The sequence below is a fragment of the Varroa jacobsoni genome, unplaced genomic scaffold (genome assembly GCF_002532875.2).
Source record: "Varroa jacobsoni isolate VJ856 unplaced genomic scaffold, vjacob_1.0 scaffold_1101, whole genome shotgun sequence".
Taxonomy (NCBI): Eukaryota; Metazoa; Arthropoda; class Arachnida; order Mesostigmata; family Varroidae; genus Varroa; species Varroa jacobsoni.
The window spans coordinates 314,669-325,974 of NW_019214003.1; the positions used below are offsets into that span (position 1 = coordinate 314,669).

At 38.7% G+C, this 11,306-nt stretch overlaps 1 protein-coding gene and 1 pseudogene across 4 annotated transcripts in view; both read left to right on the forward strand.

The window, feature by feature from the left end:
• The window catches only part of LOC111266598 (uncharacterized), a 14,015-nt gene extending 12,446 nt beyond the window's left edge, over positions 1–1,569 (forward strand). For all 4 annotated transcript variants that reach the window (XM_086970961.1, XM_086970964.1, XM_086970962.1 and 1 more), the window contains 2 exons: positions 58–211; positions 732–1,569. In XM_086970961.1, the coding sequence (XP_086827087.1) occupies positions 58–211; positions 732–1,214 (637 nt within the window). In that variant the 3' untranslated portion in view covers positions 1,215–1,569. The remainder of the gene's footprint in view (positions 1–57; positions 212–731) is intronic.
• Positions 1,570–3,247: 1,678 nt separating this feature from the next.
• LOC111266599 (long-chain fatty acid transport protein 4 pseudogene) lies at positions 3,248–6,936 on the forward strand (annotated as a pseudogene).
• The last annotated feature ends 4,370 nt before the right edge of the window (positions 6,937–11,306 follow it).

Below are 11,306 nucleotides of genomic sequence, written 5' to 3' on the forward strand. Positions count from 1 at the left end.
AAAAAAGTCCATCGACAATAAGCTCGAAAAACTGGAACATGCTTTTTTGCTTTATAGGTGTTTGTTAACTGCCAAAGACTCTGCCAACTTTCTTATCAGCGAGCTTGGTTTCAGTATCGAACAGATTCGTTGGGCACCTGGACTGCTATTATTCAATTATAGAGTGTTGCGACAGGCTTGGTGTAACCTCCGTCGCCTGAGCTACACGCAGGTAGAGAGTAGTTACGCATTTCTGAAAAAGAAAATAAAATTGATTAAATATGATATTTTAAAGAGAGTAGAGGTTTCACCAACTATGATAACGCTGGCCTAGTTTTTAAAAAGAGCGCTAAAGATTCTGCTAGATTTCGCGATAAAGCAAACGCCTAACAAGCATTACAATTCAAAAATGAAAATCGAGTGGCACTGTTGGTTTTTTGTTTTTGTTCTGCGCCTTAATTTTATTTGTTGGGCTATTTTTATTGGCTCGTTCTGGGACAGTAAGAACATTCAGTATATGCTTTAGAAATTTCAAAAAGCCGTCACTTGAGATTGAATATATGTAGGGCACGACAGCGTAGTTTTGCTTATCGCAGGCAACGTTATTCATGTTAAATAACTTTGCCACTAAGATCTCCTCATATATAACGGCTTTTGGTTTTTTCGTCATAGATATATTCAATGAAGTTTGTCCAGTACGCGATAATTTACATGTAATCCATATGATTATTTCTCTTTCATCTATTTAATAGAAGTTAGGACTTGGGGATGCCTGGAAGAAATCGAAAATCGTCGGAGAGATGTTGCTATACGGAATAGAAAATGACCCCGAATTGCACGCCATTGAAGCTTCCGAGCCATTTCATAGTGTGTTTAATACAGATACGGGAGAACTGAATATGCAAACAGCGGATGTTTTACTATTTGAACCAGATGCATCGGCAGTCACATCTGTTAATAGCAGAGTTTGGCATCTTCCACGACCTAAACAGCTGACTGAATTGGATACAGCCATATTTGGGGGACCTATGTCAGAGAGTAGCTTTAGAACAAATAAAAGCCGACATTGTTTGAGTTCATCCAAGAATTTCAGTCATCCGACCTACAGCAAATGTCCATTCGTATTGAAGAAGATTCAGCTTGGATCGAACGTATACTATAAGCGCGTTCTCAGCAAGCCGAACTCAAAAAGAACAAGTTCGATCAAAATTATACGGTTCCAGTCCTCACGCTGATGAACGACAACATGGAACAGTAAAGAAGGTGCTTGCATAAAGTGTGTTAGAATGACCTTAAATGTATTACAAATGTACATCGTGTAGAAATGCGTTTGTTGCTGTTTTTAGAAGCCTCTCTAATCTAGCGTTATGTGTTCTGTAAGTAAGACATAACCATCCAAAAACTTCCAAAGAAAAAGCTGAACATTCAAGTCAAAATATGTGGCTGGATTCTGTTAGGTCGATTATATATGTAGTAAGCAGCATTATTTTCATATTAATAATGCATCGAATCAATGCGGAAATGTACTATACCCAATACATGGTGTATTTTATGAAAATAAACTTTGCCTGAGTATATGGATTTTACAAATCGTTTTAATATTTATTTTACATATTATTAGTAGTAAAAGTTTAGGCATTTTGAAACTGGAGGCTTATAGCTATAACATGAAAAATTATGGAAGTGGAGGTTTTTCTGGCAAATGTAATGCTTCGAAGAGAGGAATGTCTGCATGTGGCCGTGCCGTTTTTGTCGAAAAATCTGCGAACATGTCGCTGTAATAAATCTGTAAAAACCCTATGAGTCTACCCCTTCCACGTGAATGCAAAATGCAGCATATAAATGTAACAATACTGCTGGAAATACAGGTTTGGATGCTGATTTAAAAGGATCATTCAATCAAGCATTGATAAGTCATTCATGATAATGTTCTATATCTTACAGAGTAGCTAGAGAATTATCGGCTATTTAAGAACTCCGGTTGGCTGAGCATCACGGAGCCCGATACGTGTATACATCATAGGGGGTCGTCTGAGTTTGTGTCATCTGAGTGCTAACTGGTAGGCGCCACTGCGAAGCTTGTCTATGGAGTAAAAAAATACAAGTATTTTAACTGAAATGATCCATGCAAGAGCAGAATACGGTTCTATTCGAAAATGTGGTTCAAGGTTTAATTTAACCTAGGTTCATTCTATATTTATTACCAAACTATGCAGAAATACGAAAGTAACTTGAATCAATCGTTTCTACTACATATTAACGTATTAGATCTATAGCGTTTTTGTAAGGGGTCGGACCCGGGTCTGCAGAAACCTCGAAAAATTATCTAGTATCCTTGCATGTCAACTGAAGAGGCAAAATAGGCTTTCAGATAGCAGATGATCAAGGGTTCTCTAAATAAGGTTGTATGGCTGTTAAAGATCTAAAAGCTTGGTCTTAGCTAATTATATATGCCTATGGCGAAGGTCTGATTTAGATATCAATAGTAAAATCAGCAGACAGTGTAGTGTTAATTGGCAAATGGCAGGTGTTGGTTGAGGACACATGCCTCCAGTAATAGAGGTCCATGTTATATTTACTGATTTAAAGTGAGATCCATCCATCCGTTTACGAAGGAAAATTACGAGTACTATATAGTTAATTTATTTTTATTATACGTGGTGTTTACCAGCTTCTAATCAATTAATGCAATCAATTCGATATTTGTACTACGAAAAGCTCTAATTCAATATAAAAAAATCACGGATTTTTTTTGTAGAACTTTTACTGAAGTTCGATGCGAGTTTTGCCTTAGTCTTTGTGTGCATCTGTACATCTCTTTATATACTTGTAAGCCAGCAAGCGAATTATTTTTATAGATTGAAATCCAAGCTAAACATTAACGCGTGTGACCTTTGAAGTTCGATTTGTTAGAAAGAACTGTAACAAATGTATTAAAATAAAACGGTTAAACGTTTTAGACTACAAATCTAATCTAAAATAATGGGCGTAAAAACTTTGAACCCTTGGGTATGCCTGATTATTCCCTTGGGGTTTGAAAAATAACTATAATTTTCGGCCCATGATTATTCAGGTTTTTTTAGTCTTGCCAGGACGGTGGAAGTTCCTGGCCTAATAGGAAACAGTGCCTGAATGCCAAGCCCACACAGTGGCTTTGTTGTTGTTTCGAACCCATAATGCGCAATATACAAAATTCGTGTCAATAACACAAGATTTGTTGTTCAAATTTTGCCGGCGATGCCCTCCTTCACTTCGTGGTGGAGGAGGGAGTAGGTGTGAGCACAAGCGGTTAAAGATCCAAGCAGGCGTTGCGCCTCCGGCATGACGTGTGATGGCGCTTTTGGCTGTTTTACTGGGATGATATGTGTACTCTGTGCTAGGTTTGACTGATTACTAGCTGATATACTGACCAGCACGTGTCAAATACCATTTGTCGTTTTCTCTAGCGAGTAAACATCTGTATTACATGCGTCAAGTTGTACCGGTGATGTTTCAACTAAAAATTTGCTGCTGAAAAAATACAACGTCATAAACATCTGAAGATAAGTTTGTGCTGGCTAGACAGCATACTTTATCTTTGAGAACGAAAAACAAAAAAGAAAACCATGGCTAACCTCATTAATCTAAATGTATTTGCACGAATGCTATGGTTGGGGCTGGCGTCGACGTTGTGGTATCCTATTCATCAGTGGTCGCCAATAGTGGGGGTTTTATGGGCCATTTTGAATCACTTTGTGATTAAGTATTTGGATGAGTTGAAGCTCTTTTGCCGAACTTTGCCGCGAGATCTAGCCGCCGGATATGCTGCAAACCGAGCAAGAAAAGCCCTGCTTGCTCAAGTCAAGCGGGAAGCTACAGTACCTCAGCTGTTCACCGAAACCGCTGATAGTTATCCAGACAAATTGTTTATGTCTTCAAATGAATCGAAATGGACATTTAGTGAAGTGAGGGAGTTCAGTAATAAAGTGGCTAATTATTTTCGGGAAGTAGGTCTCCGACCACGGGACGAAGTCGCCTTATTGATGGAAAATCGGCCAGAATTCGTAATGATATGGTTGGGCTTAAGCAAACTCGGAGTGGTTACAGGTTTAATAAATTCCAACTTGAAAAATACCTCGTTAGCTCACTGCATCAACGTGATTAACAGCAAAGTAGTTATATTCAGTAGTTCTTTAGGAACCTCTATAGACTCAGCATTACCCCACATCAAGGATTCCTCCATCGCGTTTTATCATGTAGGCAAGAAATTTTGTGGTGAAGTAAGGAGCCAAGACCTTATGCAATACGTCGAGAAAGCTTCAGCTAAAGAATCAATTCACCAGGGTAAAGCCAGAGATCGTCTTCTCTACATTTTCACTTCGGGAACGACGGGCCTACCAAAGGCTGCTATAATTACAAATCAACGTTACATGTATTGCGCTGCAAATATGTACTATGTGTGCCGTTTCAGGACTTCCGACAAAATCTACCTAAGTGTGCCCTTGTACCACAACTCTGGGGGTACTCTAGGACCTGGGCCGTGTATAGTCTACGGCCTATCGTGCCATATTTCTACCAAATTTTCAGCCTCCCGATTTTGGGCAGAATGCAAAACGTACGAGTGTACAGTTGTTCTGTACATAGGTGAAATGATCAGATATGTTCTTGCGCAGCCAGAACGCGATACAGACAATACACATCAGGTGAGAATGCTTTACGGACATGGAGCCAGAAAGCAGTTGTGGAACGAGTTTAAAAAACGCTTTCGTGTAAAAGATATTCGCGAGATCTACGGGTCAACAGAAGGGAACGCCGGTCTAATCAACACGGACAACACGCCGGGCGCAGTTGGATTCTTGCCAACGGTATGCCGCATGAGCAAAACTATTTCCCGCGCCATCCTTCCTATGCATGTCATTAAGGTCGACCCTGAGAATGGCAAACCGATAAGGAACAGCCGAGGCTTGTGCATCGAGTGTGGTCCTCACGAGCCCGGAGAACTCGTTGGAATTATCACAGCTCAACTGTCAATGCGTTTCGAAGGCTATCTCGATGCGGAGGCAACAAAAAAGAAAATCTACACCGACATTCTTCAACATGGCGAGTGCGCATTTGCAACGGGTGATATAGTTGTCTACGATGAACTTGGCTACGTTTATTTTCAGGACCGCACCGGAGATACATTCCGTTGGAAAAGTGAAAACGTGTCCACTAACGAGGTGGAAAGCGTCATAGCGAAAATTATAGGTTTAACGGATGCCATTGTCTACGGTGTCGCTGTCAAAGGTACTGAGGGTAAGGCAGGAATGGCTGCTATACTCAACAAGCAGGATCAAGCCTCGAAAATTGACCTCGACCGGCTTTTGAATCAGATGGCGGATATTTTACCTGGATATGCGATTCCGTTGTTTATACGATATGTCGACGAAATAGAATCGACCACGACGTTCAAGTATAAGAAGAACAATCTTGTTAGTGAAGGATTTAATCCAAACAAAATTCAAGACCCACTGTTTTTCCTTGACCATAGAAAAAAGCAGTATGTTCCTCTTGACGAAGAGCTGTATACGCAGATCAGTACAGGGCAAATTCGCCTCTAGAGGGTTATTTTTAGAAGGAATTTGCAGCTGGTAGGTGTAGTTAATCTAGCTGTCTAACTATGTAACTAATACAAGTCTGAATATACACAAATTACAAAACTAGTAGCTAAAATATGCGCATCTGGGGCTTCCATGTGTTTATGATGAGTACAGACATAAATATAGGGCTCAATTGCAAATCTTTGATTAGGTAGCTAAACAGTGCTCTTTTGCCCCAATAGCTGCTTCGCTGGCCCAACATTCGAGAAAAAATTTCTTTTTCCCAAAATTCGTAAAAATTTAGATGTCATTCTTCAGCTATGCAACGCTCCGATTTTTAGCCACTGAATTTTGCTGTCGGGCAGCAAGTACCTGGAATTTTTTGATTTGTCTAAGTAATCAGTCCTGTTGTGACATGCACTCTGAAGATGCAAACTGCAAAGCAAGGGGCCGGTGATATATGTATTTACTATATAAGAATATTCGTACGATATGTTCCCACGGCCTTAAAGGGTATAGCGGAGCTCTTGAAAATTCACGAAGGTGTTTAAAGTAATCATATTGTTTACAAGTAACGAAAAAGGACAAATTTACATAGTGTCCAGAGTACTGTTTAATAGCAATAAAATATCTGCACTATAGGCCTGCAAAGATCTGGACTGTGTCGACAGTATCTTCAGTTCAAAAATCAAAAGGAACTCCTGTGCAAACCCGCAAGAATCAGAAGTGATCCATCATTCGCTTTTATCGCCCATACATTCTCTATCGCCTCGCGTGGAGACAAGGCTATATTAATCGCCTCACAACATCTGTATGAACGGGCACGATGAAGAGCTAATCTATTTTTTATAAACAATAGCACTGACGGCGTTTTTGTTCTATGTCGAGCCGTTCGCAATTCTATCTGTTTGCTAAGAAACCAATTAAAAACTAACTTTGTGATTAACGATTGGTCAACTTTCAAAAGGTATACCGGAGCGTGTAATGATTTTTAAGGTTGCTTGACTCCTCCGATACCCTGCGTACACAAAAATGTGTATTTTTCCTCTCTGTGAAGACGCTGATTCCGAATAATTTCTAAGTGGGAACATTTACAACAAAAAAAAACATTGGGATAATGACGACGTTGGGTTTAGTAACTGTACGTAAAACGCCCAGTATTTAATCCAACGAGTGCAGGTTCCTATACTAGGCCATACATGCCAGATTATAAGCCGTAACGACCGGCAGTCAAGCTGACATACACTGCCAATGAACCGATACTAGGAAGTAACCGTTGAAGCACGTGATGCAATTATTTTCATGCAATCGTGTCAATCTTATGACATCTTAACCGGAGAAATAACATTAAATACTCTATTATTAAATAAAAGGTAAACTGCTAATATACTAAGCAAAACGCGAGTATTATTTTCAACGTATTTTCTTATTTTATAATTTTAAAATCAATCTTTATGACATGCTTGAGGCAAACATGTTGTGGATTTTTCTAGATCTTGCATTAGGACCCGCTATATTGTTGCGTCTTTGAGAAAATTTATCTACAGATGCTAAAATGCCGTTATTCCCGTGATCGCATCCTCAGTATTACTGCATTCGCTGAGATCGCATGTTTGAAAGAGCTCTGTGGCCTCTCTCAATATGGCGTTCTGCTGTGACTTTGAGTCATCTAACTAGCAAACCCATCTTCGAATATCCTTCAATTTGCAACTTGATCTGAAAACATTATATTTGAATTATTGATAACAATGCAAAAATACTGTGTTGCATTCTAGGTGTGAAACTTCAGCTACAAAGATTCTACTCGCGTGTAAACTTTAATCTTTGTCCTCACAAATAGGAATAAAGGAGTTTGATTTACTGGAACCTAATAGGCCGCCGTTTTGTTCAGTGAGAAAAATAATTACCACTAAAAGATACTATTATGGATATTAGTATGTTTCATTCTTCGTTCAGAGAACACGCGAAATATGCTTAGTTTTTTCGTTGATGTTATACGAGGGTCGATTACATCAAAAAGAAAGCACCTAGAAGGTCTTATATTTGGTCCGTGATCTATTGTTGAAGATAAACAAACAAACAAACAATCTATCTCCTCTTGTAAAGAACATCAGTATAACTGTCTCTCTTCTAACGTTCGATTGAACTCGAACGAGTTTTCTGGATGATTACCGTACGAATATACTTTTTTTCTGAAAAGACAGTTGTTCAAATACAAAATAGTTATAGTCTCAATGGGTTTGATGAAACTCAATAGCACGATAAAAATGCAATATAAATTTAAAAAAAGACCGTAAATCTAGTTGATTATTAATAAGCCACTACTATTATTATTTTTATTATGGCACTTTAGGTAAGGGGGGCAAACTTCCTCAAAGCTGAAAATTAGCTCATTTATTTATAATCGGACCTTGAACCAGCAACGTGGTCTAATATCACGACTCATTACTAGGAGCTTTAAATAAATTAATGAAAAACGTTTTTTATGTTCTAGACTGAGATGACCTACACGAAACAACGTGAAATCTTTCGAAGGCCTTCTTCGGCAGAAAACCATTACTGAACCTCACAATAGAGGACGGCCATAATGAATCTATCTATTACATTGTACTACAGTATACCGTTAGTATCAATGAGAACGATGCCTGTTACGAACGGGCTTTTATTACATATATCATCACGACACGATCTATGCTACATTGTTTCTACTGGAAATTATGATGTGAACACGTCCACTACGGATTCTGCCGCTGGTATCGATGCGCCCCTTCCGTTTAGATGAAGGCTTTCTGTTAGGTGCTATTAACGCTCATCCATACTGTTACCGAATAGCGTGTGCTATCTTTCATTCTCTCGCAAATATCACTTTTAGCACTTATTTTGTGTACAATCCTATCATTATCAAGCTTGTTGGTGGCGTTCTCCTCTGCATCATCGATGAACCAAGAAGTATTGAAGAGATCCGTTTCAGCAGCAGTGTGTAAAATTCATTAAGACAAATAGCATGCGGCAAAGAATAAATCCTAGGAGGTAATCTGGCACAAATTTCCATTATTGAATTCTGTTCCAGCAAAGCTATCAGCACTATGCGTGGATCAGGTACACTGCAGAGCATATTCATATGCAGTCAGATACAACAGACGTTGAAAATAGGCTTATGATTCTATGAGCTGTTTGTCCGAGATCTCACAACAAACATCTATACGTGTGTGATTGTGTATGATAAGGATTCAACTTCACTATTTAAAGGCTTCAGAGAGTAACAACTAGAAGAGTAATAATAATAATAATAATAATAATAATAATAATAAGATGTAACTAGAGTAACCATCGAAGCCATGTCAGATCTCGGAACTAACCTCAATACGTTGAGGCTAATTGAGGTAAAGCATGCGATGCTCATGATGTCATACAGCAACATCTACCTACAGGTTGCACAAAAACTGCACACTTGTGTTTTTTAAACAAAAAAAATGATTAACAGATGTATTGTAGACGTGCATGGTGTCGATAACTCTATCACGCAAACCTACAACGCCAGAATTGATTGGCAAAGTGTGTAATTTTCTTAAGAATAAGAGCGTTCGGATAAGGGACGTACGCATCCTGCCCGTTCGATGAAAAAGAAAAGCTAAAAAGTTTTTGAAAGCAAAGAAAATTACTATAATAAGAGATTATGCGCATTTTCAGTTAATAGAAAATGTACAAATAACGTACTCTAGGATTTAGTCAAATGGCGGTTTTCAATACGATTAAATCTTCATGTTCATATCGATAAATTCAGCGACCATTAGACCTGAAGGTCACTGGTTTCAGTTCAACGTACATCGTTTTGATATCAAGTAGAACGTCCTGTCATTCGTTGTATATTGTACTACGCAACCTGCATATTATAGGATCATTGTACAGGGTCATCTGGAGCAAGTTGAAAATATTTGCATAAACCTTTCCTTATTACCAACATTGTAAGTTTAAAGAATTCACCTTGATACAAAATCAATAGATGCTTCACGCGCTTTTTAGCTACGTGTTTGCATATATCTAGTACTATCACTGAAATAGCCGCACGGATATGCTCTTTAGATTAATAGGCTGTCTATGGATCGTCGTGACGCAAGAGTACCCGAACTATCCACGAATGAAATCCACATCCCAAAACATGATTGTCTGGCAATTAGTCTTTTTTTTTCTGACAAAACAATTAACTCTGGATTGTATCCGGGAGATAATCTCATGCTTTCTTGTACCCCAAATTGTTGAAAAAGCTTTGTTAACATCTGGGTTCTAATAACTGTTGTTGTTAAACGATCACGTCAATAAGCGGCTGATCTTTAGGCGGGGTGACGTCTCTCAGATTATGCGGCATAACTCCGTTCGATATCTTCTTATAGGTGTACCTAAAAATTTTTGTGTACATCTTGCGGAGGGTTAACAAACTTAAGGAAAATATGTAAGCTGGCATTTCAGAGCTATAGACTGATGCACGAGAAAAAAAGGCCAAAAACCCAAATAATTGCCGCGAAGGCTATATTGGATGTTATATTTTAGTAAAATCTTAAATGTGTAATGTTTGTGAAGAATAAAGATTCATTTAAAAGCATTTAGTTGTTGGTGCCAAAATGTTGTCGACTCAGACGTCAATTTGCGATAGCTAAAACCTCTAAAAGTCACAATGCGCAGCTATTTACATACACAACGAGGGTGGCAGCCCAGATAAAAAAAAAAATAGATGAGAGTGCTTTCAATGAAGAAAGTACTGACACCTGTCAGCCTATTTTTTCGACGTTTTTTTGCTTTTCTATAACTTGCACACGTACCTACTAATAAGTAAATGATATTATGTACAGAAGTGTGTTTTGCATCGATATGAACTTCGTCTGATCAATGCGACTCATTATTTATTTCTATTAATGTTCTTTTACAAGTGCTATTTTTGTAGATTGTGTAATTGCATAAACTTACGCCAATAAGCACAGGTCGATTACTAAAGAAAAAAACCTGTCCGTTTTCTCTCTACGGCCCTGTGCATCTATCTGCCAGCGTTAATTATCTAATCACATTGTTATTGTTTCCACAGGTCGTTCATTGAAACAACAAAAATATAGTTGCTGTTGATCTTCTGCATTGCCGGCATTTATCTTGCGATAGGCGCTGCCCGCGATAATAGTCAACAGTTTTCTGTTAATAACTACTTATAGAAAGGCACAAACGTGTGGATCGGGAATGAGATCATCATAGCATCATAACAACGTCGACAAAACAGACGATGAGATAAATCGTCTGTTCTAAATTGGGGTTCTTCAGAGTAAACATCTCCTTTGTTCCGCTGGTGCTCATCTGCTGTTTTTTTTTTTTTTTCCCCCCCGCTTTATTTGTTCCTTGTTCCATCTCGTCTCTTAGTAGATCCGCTTTATTCCAGTTTATCTACGGTTGGTCATTCGAATGAAACGGGTAAAGGGAAGTATCGTAACAGTTCGTCCAATAGCGACCTCGCCAAAAGCTCCATACTGCGGCAAAGGAGAACCGATTAAACTGGGTAAACCGGCGAACATCGAGAATCAAAAGTCGAATGTATTACAGGTAACGGCAAACAGGAGCAGCAACCAATAGTAATAATAACAATCACCAACCTACCACGCCATCGTTCGTTCATCGTCGCATATCAACCCCGTCGAAACTGCATGGACTACCCCTTCGGAATTGGCTAGAGGTTTATCGCGACTATAGCAGCTGTTAGTACATTAGAACTGCAGCAAATATAGCGCGTAC